This window comes from Nilaparvata lugens, chromosome 1 (genome assembly GCF_014356525.2).
Source record: "Nilaparvata lugens isolate BPH chromosome 1, ASM1435652v1, whole genome shotgun sequence".
Classification (NCBI taxonomy): Eukaryota; Metazoa; Arthropoda; class Insecta; order Hemiptera; family Delphacidae; genus Nilaparvata; species Nilaparvata lugens.
In genome coordinates this window covers 46,757,925-46,782,408 of record NC_052504.1, presented here as the reverse complement: position 1 = coordinate 46,782,408, position 24,484 = coordinate 46,757,925, and the positions used below count along the sequence as shown (strand labels likewise).

The 24,484-nt window shown below is 31.5% G+C and overlaps 2 protein-coding genes across 3 annotated transcripts in view; one reads left to right on the top strand and one right to left on the bottom strand.

Annotated features, from left to right (window-relative positions):
- The window catches only part of LOC111051994 (serine-protein kinase ATM), a 145,503-nt gene extending 137,569 nt beyond the window's left edge, over positions 1 to 7,934 (bottom strand). For both annotated transcript variants that reach the window (XM_039435297.1, XM_039435301.1), the window contains exon 1: positions 7,790 to 7,934. The gene's annotated coding sequence lies outside the window, so the exon portion shown is untranslated. The remainder of the gene's footprint in view (positions 1 to 7,789) is intronic.
- Positions 7,935 to 8,279: 345 nt separating this feature from the next.
- Positions 8,280 to 19,372, top strand: LOC111052002 (inositol-3-phosphate synthase). The gene is made up of 9 exons (XM_022338601.2): positions 8,280 to 8,861; positions 12,045 to 12,217; positions 13,168 to 13,339; positions 14,181 to 14,279; positions 14,792 to 15,046; positions 15,752 to 15,994; positions 16,521 to 16,629; positions 17,250 to 17,495; positions 18,519 to 19,372. The coding sequence occupies exons 1-9, from the start codon at positions 8,748 to 8,750 to the stop codon at positions 18,737 to 18,739; spliced, it is 1,632 nt and encodes a 543-aa protein (XP_022194293.1). The 5' UTR covers positions 8,280 to 8,747; the 3' UTR covers positions 18,740 to 19,372.
- Positions 19,373 to 24,484: the final 5,112 nt, after the last annotated feature.

Genomic DNA, 24,484 nt, shown 5'->3' with positions numbered 1-24,484 from the left:
CCTGTTGAGGAAGAAATCTTTTAGAAACCTGTTTCAATGTAAGTAGTTTTTCTAAGAAATCGTCCACCTTTTTCTCTATGCAAAGTCAATCCTATTTCAAAGAAAACGTTCTGAAATGAAACTCAATTTTGAATAAATATTCATTCGAAATTTGAAATCCCAAAACTTTCATTTTCTACAAAAAACTGAACAATTTAGAGTAAAAAATACGTCGGGAAGTTGAGTAGTTCAAAGCTCAAAGTGATAATTGAGAATTCTGTGATTACGTACGAAGAATGAGAATTGTTTGTATCTCAGCTTCATTCAATTTCTAGATAACAGTACTGTGAAAGTCTATATAGACAAAATGAGTACACTGCAAAACAATGACCTAGAATAATCTGAAGGGGCAAATATTAAATAACATTCTGCGATTTGAAAGTTGGAATATGCTCAATATCTACATTTTAAACCGTAATTTACAGATAGCGCAATGGGAAAACGTCACTGTCGGAAATAAAATAACAGAATTTCTTTCCTTGACTTGAACAGCTCAGTTGGATATCAATAACATAATTATACAGCTATAGAATATTTGAAACAATTTTCAGGATAGTTCAATAGAAAACCTAAACATATTTTTGTGGAAAAACGAGTTGTCATGAATTATATGAATTTCAAGTTTAATTGAAATCATTTGGAAATTACTGATTAGCACCTGAGTGAAACTATAATTTACGAACTCATGAATGAAGGACACTTGACAGAAGTTCAGAGCCGAAACACACAAGGCGTTTTTCAGACGAGTCGGCACGGCACGACAGAGCAGGAAGCTCTACGATTAGCTGATTCTCAATACACCAACCCAATCAGCCAATCGGAGAACTTCCTGTCCTGTCGTGCCATTCTGACTCGTCTAAAAAAACGCCTCGTGTGTTTCGACCCTAATAAGAGTCAGCTCATCATAGATGTTAACACAACATCAACCAAAAACTACAAATAACCGTACAATATTCTAATTTGTTTATAAAGGGTTGGGCAATGAAATATGGAGGATTTTGAATAGCTGTTATATACTTATTGTTGAACGGAACTCACTTTTTTTCAGTATGTAGGTGGACGTTGCCATTTTGATGATAGTGTTGAAAAAATTGAAACATTTATTAAGCACGGAAAATAGCATCTGTAAGGTGGCGTCCGTTTTTGTCCATACACTCATTTAGACGTTATAAGAAGTTATCCCTACTCCTCAAAAGCGTTGCGCGTGCTATTCCTGAATTAATTGTGTTATTGTCTCACTCAGGGCTTCAAGGTACACTACCTGTGGTTTGTTGATGTATTTACAAGTTTTGAGGTAGCCCCATAAAAATAAACGCAATGTGACAGGCCACTTCACATCTTCACGTCGCCAACGAATTGAGGCATCCAGAGGAGTTCTGCTTTGGAAACTTTATAGTTTCTCGATGTATGGAATGTTGGAGCCATACATACAGTCTTGAGGTTGATAAAAAAATATTTAATTACAGTGTCTAAAAAAGTAAGGGCTGATAATGAAGTTTCGACTAATGCCACAACAAACAGTCAATTATTCACCATTGATACAAAAACAGCAATTTACAAACAAAAACCTCAATCTTTATCCACCAACGTTTCTTTCACGGCAGATAAGGCAAGGTTATCTCTTGAACGGCACTCTGTCATCAACTTTTGAGCTTTTGAGTTCAAAAAATAAGTTATTCCAAAGGCTATTCCAAACCCTTCATGCTTCATTAGTTTATTATAATATTTCTATTTACATAAAGTTGAAAATAAAAAAAAAACAACGAAAACCCTTTAAAAATAATCAAAATAAATGCAAATCAAATTTTTTTTGCACTATCAATAGATGACAACCTTGGGTGTTCGTAGTGAGCTGCTGAATGATGAAAATATGAATATTTGAACATTTATTCACCGATGGTGTACAACTTTGTAACAGATTATTTTACAAAGCACAAAATATAAGAGAAGGAAATTCATCCATTAGTACCCTAAAGGTTGCATCTAAATATTAATATTAGAAATATAGGTAAATATTAATAATGATATTAATATTATAAATATTAGGTTGCATCCAAATATCATGTAAATATTTAAATTCAAATTTATTACATCAAATTGAAAACAATACAACAGATGAAAAATGTAAGTGATAAAGATAAGTAATAATATAATAATAATAATAATAATAAATAATGTGATAATCATAAAACATGATTATTTTATGATCTATTGTTAATCTGAATAAGTTTTGTAATGCTTCTGACTTGTTATTTGGAGGCTTTATTCATCGAATAAAATGTTTGACGTTAGGCTATAGAAGCCTGGATTTTTCAAGAAGCTCAAAAGTAGTAAAAACTAGCTTTTTACAAAAAAAAATTGTTGGTCATCGCTGTCTCAAGTGTATGCTCATGCTCATGCTCATAATTCAGCACATGTAACTGCCTCGTGATAGGGTACTTGCGTTAGCGAGTGATAAAAATGAATTGATTGATAAGTACTTGAAAATTCTCCCCATTTGGGAGCCTAAAACCATAAGGAGTCACAAGTTCTCTTGTGAGTAGCTAGCTGTTTTTCACTTTCTAGCATGTTATTCGACATATTATTTTTCAATGCAAAATTTATGACAAAATTTAATCTGATTATTTGGAATGCGTCATTGCAACTAATGACTATGAAAGTAATTTAAATTTACAATTTTATTGAACAATGGATTTTTTTGCTCAGGGTGATGCACTCACTCATAAGCTCTGGTCTAGCGCGTGGGCAATGGAGAGAATGATGATGAGAGATTAAAGAACCTTCAACATTAGGTGGTTTCCGAATGACCGAGAAGCGGTTTTTGATACGACACTCACGAATTATAATATTTAGAGGAGTGAGCTGTTCAAGTGGTTGACCGCGAGCAGGAGTAGCAGGCGCATGCTTCTCAACTTATTTGAGCAATGAAATAGCGATACTAGAAAGGAGACCACTAATTCCCTGAATATTCAGAGTGTAGAGCATATTTTACTCTTATTTCTTACTCAATGATGCCAAATTGCATCCACTACTTTACATGGTGAAATAAAATATTTCACATACTGGAGCGCTTTCGACTAATTGGCATAATACTAGCTGCATTTGAAATAAAAAGTGACTAATTTTACAAAATATTTTCATTTTTGAGATAATTTTGATTGAATAAGGGAAACAGCAAATCCGTAACTTCAACATGAACATCTAAGTTGGTCATTGATCAAGAGATTCAAGACATGATCAATCATTTTTTCTTCTTGTCATCAAAATTATATTCTATTTAATACTATTTTTTATCTTGTTGCTTATCAAAGCCTAATATGTTTAATATGTATTGGTTATTTATTCCGCTTATCAAACTAAATACCAACAATCATTAGTTTAGTTCTCTCATAATTGTTCGTAAAATATTCGAAATGCGTATCGCCCAATTTATGTAGTTATCTTGTTTATGGTAGTTTTGTTTACATCTGCGGTATTTACAGCATAAACATGTCTAGAGTACTTGGGAAGTGGGTACCTTTCACAGCTCTCTCATTTACTTGGCGGAACAGTGATTCACTCAATTGAGTGTAAGGTGGCATGACAATTTTTACGAAATCTTGAAGGTTGAACAATTGCGTCTACGAGTGTTTTCGCAGAAACTGTTTTCAAATAGCAATTTTCCTAATTGATGTCGTTCTTTATTAGCTGATACTGTCGTCACATATTTTTTCTAATCTCCGTTAACAGGAAAACTTGCTAGGCCTACTGAGCTTTATATTTGCTAGATGCGTTGGAATTTATCCCAAATCCTGTCAATACTGGTTCAAAATGTTGTTTACATGCCAATTGAATTTGAACTTGATAAATATTGTTAATGAAAATAAGAAATGTACACAAACAATTTTCACTCTCAGCCTAATTCGTGTAGTTGTGGGATACAGAAATGATGAAAATTCTAATGGAACTCACGACTTTTATTCTGTTACTAAATTGGACCAACTTAATTTTGTAGCTTTTAGAATATTATTACTGTTCATTGATTGCAGTTGAAAGTATTTATGGCAAAAATGTCCTATGAATCGATTTCGAACCATTGATATTAACAATCGGACGGTGCAATATTCAGATTTGATTAGTGAGAATGTTCTGATTGGGTTTTTTATTAAAATTAATGAGATAGATTAACGTACCGATAATAGTGGAATAAAGTTTGACCTGATTCTATATCTAAGAACATCTACTAAGAGTTTTTTCACGACATTTTTTTTATTTAAAACATCTTTTAAAAATAATTGAAAATTATTTACTAGCGAGGTCAAAGATTTTGATCATTATGAATGGATAGAATTTGCAATATATGGTACCATTTAGTGACCTAAAAACACAGTTACGCGCTACTTCACAATAGTTGTTCATACTTGCTTTGTATAAATGAAAGAAATTTTCTTCTCTAATGAAGAAACAGCATATGTAACAGAGAATATATAGGCAAAGAAATGGTTTTTCTAACGGATATGGGAGACATAAGCACTCCTACTCCTATCAAAAATATATTCAAAGATTAGAATAATATCTTCTAAATTGGTGTTAAATTTCTACAGTAAAAGAACTTTTCGCTCAACAATAATGTTGAAATTCTCTTCAAGCCTTGTTGTGCTCCGAGCCTTCTTATAATTAAAACTTTAGTTATAAACAAAAAATCCAACTTATTAAATTGTTTCAAGCTATGAAAAAAAACAAAAAATGATAAATGTCTTTTGAGATGAATGCAGGTACGGAAACAATGCGGCATATTTAACAGGAGCAACAAAAATTTCTTAGAAGATACACATTAGAGTTAGAAGATTTGCTCCAGTGTCCAGTTTAAAAAATCTGGTGTGGCGCACTCACACAACTTTCCTTGCCGTTATGAAAATTGATCAACTGAGGTTAGTGTTCTTGCGCATCTCAAGTCTACTATTCTAAGATCTGAGTCAGCTGGTGACAGGACAATAACGCTGCAGACACACGAAGTCTGCTATCTCTTCATAGTGAATGATTTAATAGAATCAACAGTTGCCAACAGTTTGCAATTGAATAATCTTATTTTCTCGAATTTCGAGCTTATTTTCAATTTTATGTGAGAATGTTACTGAACATTAATTGTAGAGATTTTTATGCTAAATATTTTCCACTTGAATTTTTTTGTTTAAATTGTATCTGAAGTCTGATAATTGAGAATCTAAAATCAAACTTTGCATAGATCGGGCGGTACTCCTGAAATTTTTACCGATATGGGACTTGTGGCAGTTGATGGAGCTTATCAATGACTTTTTTAAGTATGAATTTGATCAAAATCGTTGAAGCCTTTTTCGAGAAAATCGCGAAAAACTCTGTTTTTGACAACATTTTCGCCATTTTAGCCACCATCTTGAATTGCATTTGATCGAAATTGTTCGTGTCGGATCCTTATAGTGTAAGGACCTTAAGTTCTAAATTTCAAGTCATTCCGTTAATTGGGAGATGAGATATCGTGTACACACGCACACACACACACACACACACACACACTTTTTTGGACTCAGGGGGATCTTGAAACGTATAGAAATTTGGAAATTGGGGTACCTTGATTTTTTCGGAAAGCAAAACATTCTTTACCTAAGGTAATAGGGCTAGGAAAGTAAAAATTGAGAAAAATGTTATGATTTCTTTAAAATAGCACATCTGAAGCTGAGTTTTTCTTTTTAGTCTTAAACAATTTGTTTCATCAAATAAAAATGAAATGAATATAATACATTTTTAGAAATGATATTGGACATGGGTTATATTTCCAGTTTACACAATTTTTCTTGTTTAAAAACCGAGGTAACTGAGATTGGATGACTGTGATGGAATATTCATCAAGCAAGAAAAAATACAGTTGATTCGTCAATTGATAGAAAGACACAAAGCTTTGAATTGAGAAAGTAAGCAAGTTATTTTCAATAATGACTGATTGGTATAAAACGTCTTGATTGAAATTGTGAAGGAATGTGAGTTCTACCTCTTAAGAAGCCAGAAAAAACCCTACGAAACATTCTAAGAGGAGATTTACTAGAGCACTGCAGTCCATTATTCATTGAATACAAGTTGCTTACAGTGATTTCAATCTACATACTTGAATATGTAGTCTTCGTAATAGATTCAGACCCAAATTTGAGAAATAGTCAACATAGATACAATACAAGGACCAAGATACATATTGACCTTCCGCGGCACAGGTTCCACTAATTTTAACAAACCAATTTATGCAGGCTCATAATGTCTTCAATATTCTGCCAGATAGTCTAAAAGACTCAGTTCCTCTGAAGGAACTGAAAAAGTATTTCACTGCAAAACAATATTATACAGTGACGGAATTTATTGAGGACCACAAATACAATTACCTTAGAGGATAGCGGTACAAGTTGCACCCATTGCTAACCTGTCTACTCGACTATTCACGATCCTAATAAATTCGGAGATCGATAGAAAACATGGACAATTCCTCGATCCTCGGACCGAGGTGAAGACATCGGAAGTGAATAATAAAAACAGGCTTAAGAAGGTTAGAATCTATTCAAATTAATTATGTAATTGTAAAACCCTGTTTTTTTTTTTAATGAACACTAGATAACTAATCTTATTTTTCCAACGTTATTACTAAACATGCGTGAAATTTACGCATTACTCTTAATAGCATCAATTTCTCAATTCCTGTATTTACAAAGCTCTTATAAATTAATTGTATGTTCTTGTAGCTTGTATGTAACTTATTCATTCCAACACTGACATCTTTACAATTCTATTAGTGTGAGAAATACTTTTTTGGAAAAGGAAACTAAAATGGCAAATGCGTGGAATTATTATGTACAGTTCTAGACATTAAAATAATAGGCCTACAATACTGTATATGAAAAATTATGCTATAAGTATTGTAGTATAATATTAGTAATAGGTATGTGAAGTATGTAATTAGTCCATATAATTGTTTATTGATGATATCCTGGGCACATTTTATTTGACGTTTACCACAAATCGGTTGCAGTTTCCAATAGACAATATATTTGGATACTCATTTGATGCATAGGCCTATTCCATTATGAATGAGTCCTTGAAGCACTGCTAGACGCCTGATTAGATTATCAATGCCTTAAGGATGTGAAGGGATTTTTGATTCAATGGAGTCATGCGTAAAATTTATGCATGATTAGTATTCTAGGGAATTTCGTAATAGAAATTATGAATTGACTAATGTAACAGGTAATTCTCAACAAGTTGGAGACACAAATTAGACTGCATAGGTAGTCTAAAAGATCTTGCATATGGTAACTTTAAAATTCTTATGTAAACCTTATTCCAGTTACATAGAAAAATTTAGTTTAAAATGTATTCAATCAATACTTTATATTAATTCGGAGCTTATAAACCTATGGTAGGAATTATAGTTAATAATAGCAATCTTTCAAGAGATGAAACCAAATACTTGTTATAATAATAAATAGCTTACCTATATCAATTATTAGTTTATTTATTTAATCAGAAATTATATATTTCATTGTAAAGGAAGTGTAATTCAAAAATTTGATCAAAAAGTAAGTCAATGTATTTGTACAGCATTTAAAATTTCAATGAAGGCAATGCACATTGTAATACTAAATCAAAACTAATTGTTAGGTTATGACATAACCTCTGATATTCAAGAAAATTTAATTTTGTTACAAATTAATAATAGCTTTATGTTAAATATACTTTTATAAGTGATTCATACCAAATTTTCACCTAGGACACGAAAAATTAACACTCCATTCCAGAATCATTTATAACATTATTAAATATAACTTGAAACTTATAGCGCGAAATGTTAATCAAGGCAGTACACAATACACAATACTCAATACACATTTTTATCAAACAGCTGAGAGACTTGAAAGTGAGCGCCATTGTAGAAGTGCTACCAACGTAAAAGTTTCAAAAGTTAATAATGTCTCTTTTAGTGCTTGGAGTTGGAAAATATAAGTGTAACTGAAAAAATATATATAATATCATCATCTATGTTCTAGAAGTAATTTATTTCAGCAGTGAATTTGAAGCTAGTTGATATTCCCAAGTAAAAATAAATTATTTTTCAAGTATTCATAGCGCGGCAAAAGCTTTGGTCTTTGAACTTAAATTTTGTGATTCATATGTAAAACGAATCTATCATCCCAAGTTTATTTTAAATACACGGTCCATTCAAGTATCAATTTACACTTCATTTCAAAGAAGTTGGAAGTTCATCCATCTCATGGTTGAAATTGAAAATTGATGAAGAAAACATTGAATAGTTTGCTATTGAAATGTAAGCGAATTCATAAGATTCAAATCGAAAGAACTTGACATGTTTGGTGATTTTTTAGAATTAATGAATTAAAACAAAATATCTTATTAGACTAGGGCTAGCTATACCTATAATTTGTTACATCACTCTAAGCTGAGATAAAGAATAATTCATTGAAATCACTATCAAAATATCTTATCAGTAATTTCCACCAATCAGCATGTTTGGACTTTTCGATGTGGAAGGGGAAGATAAGAAGGATTGTTACAAGCATTGAGGAGGAAAATTCTCCCTCATTGCTCTTGGCTATAAAATGCTTGTTGTTATCAGTTGTGTCTAGTAGTGATCGAAATTCGGTTGTGACGTTCATTTAGTCATTACTGTTTGTTCCGTTCCATAATCTTCAGCGATGGCTCCGACGCTGTATGTTGACAGCCCCAACGTCAAGTACACCAACGACTACATTGAGTCTGTCTTCGATTATCAAACAACCACTGTGGAAAAATCGAACAACAAATATGTGGTATGTACTTGAGAAATTTTAATATACTAAATGATTATATGCATAGAGGTTTATTATGTAACTTGTGATCACAAAATACGTCAACTTCCGTATATTGAAATAATAAGTTTATGGACTTGCTTTTTAATTATGTGGAGGTGCTGGTGGCTTTTGTAGTGGTTCAATTTTATTACAGTGTCTAATTTTAAATTGTTGTGCAGTGACTAAACTAATTGATAATAGCCTATTTCATTACAAAGTGAATGCATTAAATTTAGTTTAAGCATTGAATGTGAATTAAAATTAATAAATCAATTAAAATCTGGAAATGATTTAAGATTAAATCAATTGAAACTTGAGAGTGTTTTGAATGAATGGAGATTATTCTCTATGAGGTAGCTCATAATAAACAGTGAAAAAAAATGTTTGAAAAATAATTGTACTTAATCAGTGGAATCTTGTGATGAATTGCAAAATATCCACATAGATGATTATAATACCAAATACCTTTTTGGAACCAAAATGGTTATCTTATCTAATCAGTCCATTCATTACTATAACTTACTCCTGTGTAGCTAAATTTTTCAAAAAAGTACAGTAGGCTATTAAATTCCACAAGCAGCTATAAAACTGAAATCCATCCTCAAACTGAACTAACAAATTAAATTCAAATTCATTTATTGTTTTAACATTACAAAAATAGCTGCTTGTGGAATTTAATACTGTACTTTAAGAAAACTTCAAGCTACATAAGAGTGTAGTAAACTCAAATACAAAACAAGAAAATCAACTGTTTTAAACATAATAATAATAAGAATATAAATTTATCGCCAGTGAAATTTTTCTGTAATAGAGGTCTCAAAGAATAATAATTATATCAGCCACTGAAAATTTCCCATAGTAAAATGGAGAAGTAAGTTGATATTAAGATTGAAAGTTTATCTTTTAGTTTAAAAATAAAACAGATGAAGGTTTAGTGTAATAAAATATAATATTAAAATTTTTGAGGTACAGTGGTAAAAGAATCCTTAACAAAAGGAAAAAAGAGAAACCTGATTTTTTTCATATTAATAAAAAAAATTAATAAAAAATATAGTTAATTAATAAATTAAGTAAATGATCTATTTTTAAAATGGACAAATTATGATGGATTTACTTTCATCTTATTAATTTCAATTAATCTTAGATGGAAATTTTGTTGAATCACATGCAGTCAGATATCTTATTCGAATAACTAAGGAATGTCTTCAGAAATCATCAACTGCAGGCTTCTAGGTCTAAAGGCGCAGCAACACTACAGATTAACCGGTATCATTTATAAACCTTACAAGTAGCCTATTCAGTTGTTGTTTTTGTTGTGCTAATGCAAATCGTACACCCACTTTAATAGCCAATTAAATTGATGCGAAAACCTGTTATATAGAGTTGTTTATTCGAGTGTTGACATACTTAGTTGAGTGTCAGTGTTGATTGTTCTCGGACAACTAATCATAATGAAAAGGCAATTAGAGATGTTTACTCACATCGAAAATGAATCACGTTATAATAACAATAATATTAATTACTGAGGGTGATAATAATATTATCAACAATAAAATTACTGAAGGTGAGAATGGACAGTATAAATCATTGAAAATACCATGCGATTAAATAGCTTGACAAATGTCAATTATCATATTGAAGTCTAGGATGTTGAAAATAAATGTGAGAGCTCCATTTCAATGTTTCAAAATGTGAGAACATAATTATCTATTTTCTGAAAACATTTTATGTGTGTAATAATTCTGAATATATTATTTTTTTAAAAATCCAACACATTATTGATAGCGAACTATGCTAGCAATGACATTAAAAGATTTAAAATTTTGAAGAATTCTATCACATTATTTCTGCACAGTAAAAAAAATATTTGTATTATTTTATAGAATGACAGTTAAATTGAATAGAAGTGAAACTGGAAATTTTCCTACTCACTATTCACGGTACACCGTACGCACGTTGATTGGTAGAAATTGTATTTCGATTCAATCCAATTATTAAAGAATGCCTATTGGCACCACAATAATTAAAGGATCAATGAATAATTGTAGAAGATAAAAAATATAATTCTAATATTATTGAAAATTTCAATTGTAGGCTACTGTATAGATTTTTAAACTGATCATCGGAAATTATTTCAGAATTATTAACATGAAAGTGAATCATTTTATTTGAATTATTGATTAAATTCTTTCATGTTTTTTCCAATTTTATTTTATTGCCTTAAAGCAACAACTATTCACATTTCGATATAGTTTTTTCACATTCTTTTTTTATAAGATGTTTTTTACATTCATCCAATATGGGATGATAAGAAAAAGTGTAGTCGGAATTCTTAGATTTTAGTATAGAATCTTCGTTAAAAGGTAGCCTACCCTTTCAAGTTTTAAAAAAATGTTTTGAATTGAATTATAATAATTTTTTGTAAGATTATAAATATAGAGGGTGACTTTTAGTATGTTATAAAATAAAACTAATATATTGGGTAGTACCCATTTATTACTTCAAAAAATCCTTTTCACGTTTTAAAAACTTCTTCAAAGTATAAAAACTACTTATAATAATAATTATACCTACGCTTTTACATTATACTGATGTGGAATCTCAGCTCATGGTTTAATAGTGGGTAGCATTTCTTCGATGATTTTTTCCAATAGGTTATTATAGAGCTATAGGTATTAAGATTTGAAATAAAAATATTGCAGTGATGAAATCAGTATATCCATATCCTAACTGTATGAACTGAGGGGTTGTTTAACACAATATTTTCCCATTATTTTCACTTGTATGTATTGTGATCAATGTATTTTTATGGAAGAATAAATTTCAATTTCAAATTTATCATTTATTAAAACTGTATTTGGTATTAAGTACAGGCCTACTATAAGTGCAAATGAATCATAAATTTATTCAATTGATTGATTATAATGTGTACGAATTGAATACATTTGATGAATAACGTTTCTTGTACACTGGGAGTAGGCCTATATTAGGTGGATAATTATTATGAAATTATAAAATCAATTAATAATCCTTGCTTCAATTATGCTAAGGTTAACAATTGTATGATTTTGTGAAAATAACAGATTCAATATTGATGAATTACCTGAATCTGAATTGACTATACAATAAATGTTTGTATTATAAACATGGAATTCGTTTCAGGTTCATCCTCAAACATCAAGACTTCATCTGAAGACAAAGAGAGTTGTACCCAGAGTTGGACTTATGCTGGTGGGATGGGGCGGAAACAATGGTTCTACTATTACTGGGGCGATTCTTGCCAACAAACTTGGAATGTCATGGAGCACCAAAGAAGGAGTGAAAAAAGCTAATTGGTAAATATTATTACATTATTACTCAACTATACATCTTTAATTTCTTGTTCCATTAGAAACGGATATGTTAAAAATGTCAAAACTTTCTATGTGGAGCACACTATAGTATGATAGCACTCACAAAGTTTCAACACTATAATCTCAATTTTCAGACAAAAACAAAAGTGTTCAATTTTTATTTTACCTCTCATACTTAATCATACCTCATAATATTAATTCTCACTAATTCTCTAAAAGCAATTGTAATAAATCTAACAATTCTTCATAATTTATTCATCTCAACAACTTTGAATATTCTGATATTTTTCTATCTATTGCTTTGGATATTTTGCAGTTGAACTTTGAATATTCTGATATTTTTCTATCTATTGTTTTGGATATTTTGCAGTTGAACGATTTTAAGATGCTAAAAAATCTCCAAGTGTAAATATTGTATTTTATAAGACTATTAGTGAAATGAACATCTATTCTATTCTTAGATTCATAATTCGAACTTACAATAGCATCAAATTAATTTTTCTGAAAAATATTACAAATAATTAATTTGTAAATAGGCTACGTCTGCAATAGAAAATTCTACAATAATCCTTCTATATTCTGTAACAGTATTAATATTGTTCAGAATATTTAAAGTAAATGGTATTCAACTTTTCAACATTTTTACGTGAATTGGAGATGCTTATTATTATTGTTATATAATATTATTAATAGTTGAATTTTATTTTTTCATAGTTTTCATACTTGGATTCCAAAATCAATTTTTTTTTCAAGTTAATACAATGCTACAGTCAGATTTCCTTTAAACTGTCAGAGCATTCCTTTCAAATAAGGGGACATCAATTCTTCCCAATCAATCAATCCGATAGTTTGAAGAGAAAATCACTTTAGAAGATGATAAGTTCGCTTCAAATTTAGTGTATTACTTTCAAATAGTGTGTGTTTTTTACTAGGTTTGGTTCATTGACACAAGCATCCACTGTGCGCCTTGGTCCTGGCTCAGATGGCAAGGATGTGTGCATTCCTATGGCAGACATGCTTCCCATGTTGCGCCCCGAAGACATTGTTCTCGATGGATGGGATATTTCCGGGCTGAATTTGGCTGAATCTATGGAGCGAGCTCAGGTAACATATAAACAGAACACATCACAGTAATAATGAATATTCAAATTATCACCAATTATGTTACACCGGAGCCCATGTTATGAAGACGAGCGTAACAGTACTCCAAGATTTAACAAGAATATTACATAAATATTTAGTTCCACAACACAGAAACACGTAATGATTCAGTTTGAGGAAACAATTTTTTTTCATAATTAGTCGTATACACAAGATCTTTGAACTCTTGACTTGAGAGCCGCTTCATGATTCATTGCACTCGGCGATTGTTTATAAATGAGAGATTAATTGATATTGATACACTCACTCCAAAGGTCGCTGGTCGCTGTCGCTCTCTTATCATCTGCAGTCAACTCAACTCAACTCAACATCTTCCTTTTCAAGTTCATGATAACAATGCTCTACTTACAACATTGTGTGTGTTAACAATAAATGATGAAGATTTTATGAGTCATTCGAATTTGACTATGATCATTTTGATGAGTGAAGTGTGCTTTAACCCTACATTAAAAATTTCTATCTCTTCAAAATAAACAAGAAAACAGCTCACTCAATTACCGTATATCTAGATCTCATAACAGAGTTAAAATCAATTATTTCGCTATAAATTACGGTACATTTATATTTTATTTATTCATATGATATTTCTCATTAATCGCTGCTTGTAACTATTTGATTAATCAGTAAGCTTGAGGGATTAGAGAGTGGTATATAATAATTTTGTATATCACATAAATACGGTAGGATGTGACTTGACTACTTTCCTTATTTGTCTTGGTAAATGAGTGAGATATTCCATCTTGCTTTAAGGGTTGTACATTTATTACTTGATACATTTTTTCAGGTATTGGACTACAATCTGCAAGTTCAATTAGCTCCTTTGATGAAAGACATGAAGCCAAGACCATCAATCTATTTCCCTGACTTCATTGCTGCAAACCAGGTATGTTGGATAAAGAGTTAAAAAAATTACTTAGTTTTTATTAAAAAATTCAATGTAGGTTCATTCAAGAATTATAAAAAAAACAACTTATGTATCTAATAACTCTTATTTTAAAGAAAGTCAAGTTATTGAACAATTTGAGTTTTAAATCAAATGTCGAATAGGAACAAATAGTAAGTGCAGTAGCAATAGTAATTGAATTAGTTGAATGAGCCCTTGTGAAAATAGCATCAATATTATTATGCCTACTTATCACTATCTGTATGACTGTATTTCACCTCAGTACTTTACTAGATCTTTTGGCCATAATACTGTATCATGAATCAAGCTTGTTGTATTGCAGTGAGCGTGCACATTCGCATGCGAAAGAAATCGTGGAATAAAATGAACTTCATAATAGATGATCAGTTCAATTGTGATGGATAATCCTCATGTAAGAAAGTTTCATTAAATGTGTCTTCTAACTGATGATTAAATTATGACATGATGCAATTTGACAATTTTTATTGCAGTCCGAGAGAGCAGACAACGTTCTGACGGGCACCAAATGGGAGCAACTTGAGGCCATCAGGAAAGACATCAGAGACATGAAGGAGAAGCAGAACGTGGACCAAGTGATCGTTTTGTGGACAGCCAACACTGAGCGCTTTGCTGAAATCATTGAGGGCGTCAATGACACCGCTGACAACCTCATTGCGGCTATCAAGAGGAATGAGGCCGAAATTTCACCTTCAACCATTTTCGCGGTCGCATCTATCTTGGAAGGGGTGAGTTCAGTATCAATGAATAAAACAAATATTATCTCAAAATATGTAAATTCATATTTATTCTTATTAAGAGGGAACTTTGCACGCATCTCTCAACGATCGACTCAAACAGTGATCGTATATTCGCTACAAAAGTTCACTAGACTTATATTAACATTGTCATCACGGCATTTGTCTTACGCATGTTTACATTTCGGTTGCAAGGTACCTAAACAGAGAGTACACTATAGTAAACTATTTTTATAACTATATCGTCAACAGAGAAACAATCGTTTCCAGATTTTCATCTCGTTTCCAAGGATTAGAGTTTCAACAAGGTACTGTAGAATATGGAAGTACACTTGTTTATAATCACTAGAAGAATGTTCACTGAATGTATATCATGCCACATATACAGTATAGGCTATCCTTTAAAAATGTATATTCTAAAGCATCGCGCACATCGGTGCGGGAAGCGGGACGACTACGGAAGCGGTACATTTTTACACTTAACAAAGGATAGATATAATTGTCGCTGCACCGGTGTACGCAAGGTCTCATGCTGAGTAGAATTTCTTTAATTATTAAATTTGTTTGATTCTCATCAGGCTTGCATGAAATCTAAAAAAAAAATCAAAATACATCTAGTAATACATCATGATTTTCAAAGGAGAAAATTAAGGTAGCCTAATATTAACACCAACACTTTTTATGCTTTGATTGCAGTCAACATACATCAACGGGTCACCGCAGAACACATTTGTGCCAGGATGCATGGAGCTCGCCGAGCGTTACCGAGTGTTCATCGCAGGAGATGACTTCAAGTCAGGCCAGACCAAACTGAAGTCGGTGCTGGTCGACTTCCTGGTGAACGCCGGCATCAAGCCGGTCTCCATCGTCAGCTACAACCACCTCGGCAACAATGACGGCCGCAACCTGTCAGCTCCAAGTCAATTCAGATCAAAAGAGGTCACAAAATTATAATTTTCAAATTTTAGTGTTATTTGAAAATTGAGAGGAAAAATGAGATGTTATCAGTTAATGAGCTTATAGAGCATGTAATACAGGTTCATGGAATTGATCCACTCAGTAAATGCAAATTTGCAACCGTTTTAGCTCTCAAAGATGCTTGAGTTTATAGCCAGTTCAAGTTCTAAAAACGCCTACTACGGTATTAGGAGGATTAAAAATTGATGCTAAATCAGAATTGTTTTAGTTACTATGCAAAGATTAACCACTCTCAATGAGTGTCTATCATGTATAAAAATCAATAATATTGATGAGATAACATTATGACATCTTTGACTATTAGTTGGCTCTTACATTTTCGATTATGACATACTTTCCTATTTGCTATGATAATATATTATTTCTTAAGTGGACTGATCAATGTTCTTTTTCAGATGCACCTAAACTGCCCTATTATATTTTTTTGGCCTTTGACTTGATTGACTTATTATTTTTACTTGATTGAATTTTTTTTACTTAATTCCAGATCTCCAAGAGTAACGTTGTTGACGATATGGTAGACTCAAACAGTATTCTTTACAAGCCTGGAGAGAAGCCAGACCATTGTGTTGTCATCAAATACGTACCTTATGTTGGTAAGTAAATAATCATATCATTCATAAAAAATAGGTACTACCTAACTGAAATAAAAAAATATTGTAATAGATTATAGAATGGTTTCTATCCAATAGTGTATCCTTCGATTTATTCATGTTGTTTGCATTCAACTTGTTACCGTACCATAACAGATCATTAGATTAACAAACTTTCAAAATATATTGAACCATGGAATATCAGCTTGAATAGTATTAGGAGCGCCATAACCATACCATCGATGAATATTACAATAATAAATAACGTCCTAGTTATATATATACAGCATGACAAATAATTCTATTATTCCAGTAGCTACAGTGGAACACTTCAGCTTCACACCTAGAGCCGGGGACTGTCTTTTAATTTTCTAAATATCTAATATTATGTGATGTAAGTTATTGAAAGCTAAGCGATAAAGCTAAAATACCATTTCCAATCTTTCCAAGGGTTTTAATTAAGTAATATTCTACTAAGGATTTCTTTGATTGAAAAATGTCCCTGAATATACATACCCCTAAAACAATAGTTTGAGGTCTATCCAAAATCTGTGACAACCGATACTGAAGCTTTCTAGCTGGAAATGCTTGGCACATATTATACGATTGTTGATGTTGAACAGGCGACAGTAAGCGAGCATTGGACGAGTACACCTCGGAGCTGATGCTTGGCGGCCACAACACCATTTCCATCCACAACACGTGCGAGGACTCACTTCTGGCCGCACCCATTATTCTCGACTTGGTGATTCTGGCCGAACTCTGCTCCAGAATCCAGTTCAAGGCCGAGAACCAGCAGACCTACCACCAGTTCCACCCTGTGCTGTCTGTGCTCAGCTACCTCTGCAAGGCTCCATTGGTGCCGTCTGGTAAGTCAACCGCTATCACATATACATTCAACTGTCACCATTGCTGAGATTCGCTTATTATGGTGTCAATTACAATTGACAGACATTTTTGTAGAATACGCTCTTTTTATACATCATATATTCAATAATGATTGAAATAAAACCCGAATTAATGATATCAACCACCCTGAAGACTTCTGCTACTGCAAAAAATTGACAACAGCTATAAGGAATTTCGATTATAGCTACTACCCAAAAATTATTTCCCGTTTGAGAATGCAATATATAAACCAGAAGATTTTCTCATAAAGAATCTTTTGGAACCTATTACTCATTCACTCGCTATTATTTATCCGGAGTCCGCAAAATGATCGATAATACTGAAATGCGTCTCCCATTTATTAAAATGTATTGGTAGTTGTATCTTGTTGATTCATTAGGCTTACAGACGATCATAGGAGGAAGAAAATTGTAATCACCAGAATATTAGGAATTAATCAACATAGTTGTAGAGAATAAAGTTTCTTTGATTGTGGCAAAGAAAATATTTTTCAGAGTAAAACTTGAAATCCCTCAAATTTTCAATTGCTCCAAATAGTATTTTTGTTCGCCATGGAATTTCCCGCCAAACAAATAGTTACGTAACTTTTTTTCATTCTGAGGAATATGAGTTTCAGAAAATATTATTGAAAAGCAAATTTTAAAAGCTAAACAAGTGATAAGAGTAAACAAAAGATCGTTTAATGAAGGGAACGTCATATTAGTTGCATGCCGGCTAGTACAAAACAGATCGCATGAGAAGTATTCAATTTCACCTCATGCTATTGTAATTGAACCCTTATTAGAGTTACTTAACCATCTACACAGTATAGTATGCCTTTTTTATAGGAATTCCTATAACCAGTTTTGAAATAATCTATTCTGAACAATAAATTATATGAGGAATTATCATTATTCTATTGGAAAATGTTCAAAGTGGAATTTTTATATTAATTTACTAATTGGAAGGTATTGAAAAGGATCTAATTTGATTGAAATTTGCAGGAACTCCAGTGGTGAACGCTCTATTCAAGCAGAGAGCATGCATCGAGAACATAATGAGGGCCTGCCTGAGTCTGCCACCCGACAACCACATGACATTGGAGCACAAACTACCCAAGTCCTTGTTCAGCACAAATGTAAACACTGACAAGATCGTCGACAAAATTTCCAACACTTGTTTTATCACAAAACCAGAAAAGCCTCAGCAGAAAGTCGTCGCCTAGTATTATACGTTAAAATTATTCAATGAACTAATGCTAACGAGCACATGCTCAGGAAAACATTTCTGTACTTAATTTCTCAGAGAAGATAGTCTCCTTATGAGACTATTGTTGAAATGCACCGTATTGGATATTGGATATTCACTGGAAATGAAAATGAACTTCGTATGTTTAAAAAACTACAACAACTGAAATATCTCGTATAGAAGCAAAGTGGTACAATAATATATTCCACTAACAACCTACTCTCAATATTTTAAATTATTTTTTAACAAAGCTTAATGTATTTTTAAATGATGTTTTAATCGTTATTGACTACTTGAAAGCAATGCAATTCTACAATAATGTCATTTATGCGAGTGAGTAAAACTGACACAAAACAGTTGTAAATGTAATATTAGTGGAACTATTTGTTGAAACCACGTGATCAATTACCTCCTACTCAAATATATTTAGCTGAAAATTGTTTAACTTGACTAAATCGCAAGAGCAGTAAAGTCTCCTCTTGAAGCATTTATTTGTACATCTGACTGGCGGTGTATAAAAGAATGTAAATTAAATTTAGTGATAATTTAACATAAGTTTAGATTAAATTATTAATTATGGAAAAATGAAAAAATAAAGAATTTTTATAGAAATTGACTTTTTTTGAAGTTTGATAGAACCTCTTCAATGTTGTTTTCCATCACGAACTGCTTATTATTATTAAATCACTCTTTTGCTATCAAAAAGAACGACTAGCAGTCAGATTTTTCAATAAATGAATTTATTCACTTACTGTGACAACGAGTACTTTCGGCAGGTCCGCCATCTTCCTGGTAAAAGTAAATTCGTATGGCTTTACTTATTTATATTCCTGATAGTACTCGTTGTGACAGTAAATGAATAAATTCATTTATTGGAAAATCTGACTGCAAGTCGTTTTTTTATAGCAAAAAAGTTATTTAAAATATACCGTATATAATTAGATGAATAGAAACTTCTTGATACTTGTCTCATTTTCAAGAGCTTGAGTTTTAGTATTGGAAGTGGGTGATCTTCTCACCTAACTTTAATGATGACTAGCAGGTAACCCGTGCTCCGCAAGGGTTTAATTGGAAACTTGATCTACTGGAATCTTGAAGAATTAAAAATAGTCCTATAACCAGTGCGGGTCCGACTAAAAGAATCAAGTGGGGCACTACCTATTTTTGATTGAAATAGTGGCCACATAAGTTAACACTTTTTTGTGGTCACTAGGAAGTCAATCGGGTTCCAGTATTAAGGATACGGTACTTACTTGAATCATGTTGTGACATATACACAGAACATTTTATTAACATATTTAAATAAAATCATTGAGAAAAGTTAGCATAAATGCTATTATGATGAAATAAAGCAGATCTACGCTTTCCACTCACCATTTACAAAGTACCATTTACCTGTTCATATAATGAAAATTTTGCATTCAATAATTTTATGCAGGTTCTGTCTGATAATTTCAAAAGATGTCCTCTTAAAACTAGAAAAATCAGCCTAAAAAAATGATCTTGAAAATAGCAGTGCAAAGAACTGGTACACTCCTCTATTGAATAATATTAAAACACTGCTATTAAATTTTAGCCATATGAAATGCAAGACCAATCCTGAACTATTAGAAAATCATAGAAGATTGAAACAGCTCTATAGTGATAAAATATATTCAGCTAAGAGAAATGCAAATGATGATTTTATATTGAAATCTAATACCGTAATAAGTGCAAAGCATCCTGGAGGGCTATAAATAATGACACAAGGCGACTGCCAAAGAATAAGTCACAATCTGAACCAACAAGTGGGGGCCACCACTATATATGAATATGTGTTGGGATGCCACTTATTTTGCTATTGTTTACGATTTTATGCCAAAAGTAAAAAATTCTAATTAAAATACATCTTGCGAGTCAATAGAAGTTCATTAAAACCACATTTATACACACATAATTGATAGCCTATGATGTAGAAATTTTATATAAATTTAACAATGAAAACATTTTTATAATACTCATGGGAAAAAATCATAAAAATGAAGAAAATAAGAATGAAACAGTATGCGATTTTTTCATAGAACTAATTGTTCTCCATGATTGATTCTATTATCCAGGAGCCACTTTTTTGTTTTCGATTTGAATGAATTAAAATTGGGCAGAGCTTATGCGTCTCAACTTCAGGCGGAATTTCCAATACAACATTTTTATAGGCCTACCTCATCTAAGCCTGGGTACCAAGTTTGAACATTTTTTGCCAATTAGTTCTTGAAAAAAAGCTGTGAAAACGCAGATTTTGGGCGAATCTTTGGACATTTTTTTCAAATCCGTTCTTAGTGCACCTCTAGATGGCCAACTGAACAAACCTGCCAAATTTTAACGTATTTGGTCCAGTAGGTTTTTAGTTCTGTTGATTATGAATGAATTAGCGAGTGAGTGAGAGAGTGAATGAATCAGTGTCATTTCGCTTTTATATGTACCGTATAGAAGATTATCTCCGTTTAATTTTCTCAAATTTTCATATTACATTGTTGTAAGGTTTCATTCAATAACTTATTTTTAATTAATTTCTATGACGATGTTCAACTGTTTATTGTATTGTATTACATGTATGATGTAATTACTGTGTTGAATAACACAGTGCATTCGCACCCCTATCCAAAGTATATTACTGCTACTAACACCTGCTCTAGACATGGGCTTCCCATAGTTGATTAGGTTTATTTCCGAAAAAAAAATTTTTATCTATGTCTGCAGTATTTTTGTATTGTATTGATTAGGTTTATTTCCGAAAAAAATTAATTTTATCTATGTCTGCAGTATTTTTGTATTGTATCTTAAATATTATGTGCATTTTATTAATTTGATTGCTGGTTTGTATTTTAAAGAAAATAACATTTATTTTATTAATATTATTATTATTATAGAATGTCTCAACAACAGCACTATGACTTGCAGGATTACAATTTTCGTAACACCTAACTAATGAATAAATAGGTTATTCCTCGAGTACCGGTATGCTTGTTTGTTATTTTCGGTGTAGAGCCAAAAATATCATTTTTGCAAACTCCAACATAGGTACTTCATCAGAAAAAAATTTTGTTTTTCTATGACTGATCTGCACTAAGCATTTCTTGGTAGTGCAAAAACGTCTCGGTAGTGGCAGCCAATAGGGAACAAAAATGCACTCATTTTGGTATCATTGTAATGAAGATTTAATCTTGAATGGTTCAGAAAATTGGAATCAAAATACCAACCTTTATAAAATTAGCTTTAAAAAAATCATTCTGGTTCGCCATGGTCCATATAGTGATGAATCTCCCTCAACTATCTTGGGTACGGTTTTTTGAACTGCATCAAATATCTTTTATCGAGAAAATTACGATCTTGAAACCAATGATAATAACGTATTAAAAAAAACATTATTATAAATCGTGGAATTGATTCCTTTATTAAACTTATACTTCATGACTCTGATCTAGATTAATTTCATGAAAGGTAGATATATAATCTCAATTTATTCAAATTTTTTTCTGAAGCTAATTGGATTATTTTTTACTGACTGAGTGATGTTGGGGTTTTTCATCAGAAAAACTACTGTACTGATAAATTATTCTCTAGCATTGGTTATGATCCAATCTTATGTTGATAACCATTCTTCTGTTTCACTGAACAGAATACGGTTACCTATAATTTTATTTTATTGTAAAAAATATCAACACTTCAGGCTCTAGGCTTAAAAATGTGCACGAAGCATGTCGTCACTATGAAGCGTGTTGATATAAGTATTTTTATTATAACGTATATTATGATTGAATAATTATTCAGAGTTGATACAGGTACAGGTGAAAAATATTGAATAAATTAAATATTATATAAGTTTTGTAGTAACCGTTTTTGTCTTTAATTTATTTAACGAGTTGTGACTTTGAAAATCATTTGCAAAACATGTAAATAACACGTGTACAGAAGCATGATGTGCACTATTCTTCAATCTAATGTTGAGGAATTCAAAAGATTTTAGCATAGCTCGTAAAGTCGAGATAACATTACAGGTGATAATTAGCAATTACAGTACAAATTATCAAACTCATGCGCGCACTTTTCAAGGCCAACATAATTTATCACTCACTTGAGACATGATAAAAATATCCTGAATGGAAGTTAGTATCTTAGCAATACATCCAGAAATCCTAGCATCAATGAATCCTGAATAAAGTCATGTAAAAATGAGATAAGGCATAATAATTTGAATCCCGTATATACGATTTGAGTACCTCATATTATATCTGCATTATTTTGACACAAATAACTAGATATTGCACTATATTGTCAAACTATATTGACACAAATGCAATCAAGGACGTACTGCAGCTTTAATAGAATGAAAATTAAGTAATACGTCTATATAACAACAAACCCATTAATTGGATGTATTAATCTGCTTGTTTTAGAGGAAACCCGTTTTTCTTGCGCGAAGCGAGTACCCACATCAGTTTCATAATTCAATCAGTTTTGTAATTGAAGATGAATATTTTCCAAACTAATGTATTGTATTTTTTCTGCTATTTTGTTATATAATCAAGATTTATCAATAGCATAAAAATATTCAAGTTATAGCAATATTTTCTGCACTAGGGACACTTTTGTCTATTAATTCCATTACTGGACATGGGTAATGCCAATTTCTCAACGGTCTTTTTTCAAGTTATATATGAACATTTTCTGGGATTAATCAGTCGGTTGTTCTCATATTATTAATTTTACTATTAAGACAGACATTTCGAGACTTTCTTCTTGTTACCCGACTTATATGTGACAGTCGGTAACGAGTTCAAACATAAAAACAATGTTCTGACTGTACCAACTTTTAATGACAAAATAAATCCATTTATTGATTTCAATTATTAATAACTTGGAGATTTTATTTCGAATGAAGTAGCTTGGAATTATGTTGACTAATTTATTTACCGTAAAATTTAGTTGGCTGTCGCAAACCGTCAGTCTTGATCTGATTGCTGTATGCGTTACTGAAGTTGAAACTTTTCTTTATTTTTGATTATGCATAGAATGACATTTTTTAAGTACAACTGTCTAATGTTTAGTACGACAAATTCACAGAAAAGCGCATTACTGGGTTAACGTCTGGGTTTGCCCAATATTGCTTTAATGAGATATTTCTTTATCACGAATAGTTTATTATGATGAGTGTTTAAAGCTCGGAGCTCCAACCCATGCCTTGATGCCATACTGTAATGCACTTTGTGTATAGGCGTTATACTGTAAATTATTTTTGCAAGCTTTATATTCTTCAGGTTGCTTACACTATGGAACTTGTAAATTAGGAACTTCAATCTATTACATATATCATTTATTTGCGCAATCTTAAGTAAGGGTCTAATATAATGCCCAGGAACTTACTTACTTACTTGATATAAATTTGTTAAGCATGATATTGAGTGGATAAATATATTATTTTAATTATCATCATTACTGTATCAGCCGATTTTGGAGAGTCATGAAAATACTCTTTTCTGTGTTAAGTGTTAGAGTGTAGGATATCAAGATATGATTTTATTTTGTTCAGACCTAGCTCACTATTTCTCATTATAATATAAATAATATTATAATATGAATAATTATAATATTATGCTATTACTGTTTTATCCTGCAAATAAAACAAATTAACTTTTTGAAACACGAGTTTTGCGATTTAGTTCTAAAGAGTACAAACTCATCACGA

Excerpts from the sequence above, each read along its gene's own strand:
- LOC111052002 (XM_022338601.2), top strand. The coding sequence starts at position 8,748 with ATGGCTCCGACGCTGTATGTTGACAGCCCCAACGTCAAGTACACCAAC. Across the intron at positions 12,218-13,167 it reads GGAGTGAAAAAAGCTAATTG|GTTTGGTTCATTGACACAAG; the intron begins GTAAATATTATT and ends GTTTTTTACTAG. Across the intron at positions 15,995-16,520 it reads GTCAATTCAGATCAAAAGAG|ATCTCCAAGAGTAACGTTGT; the intron begins GTCACAAAATTA and ends ACTTAATTCCAG.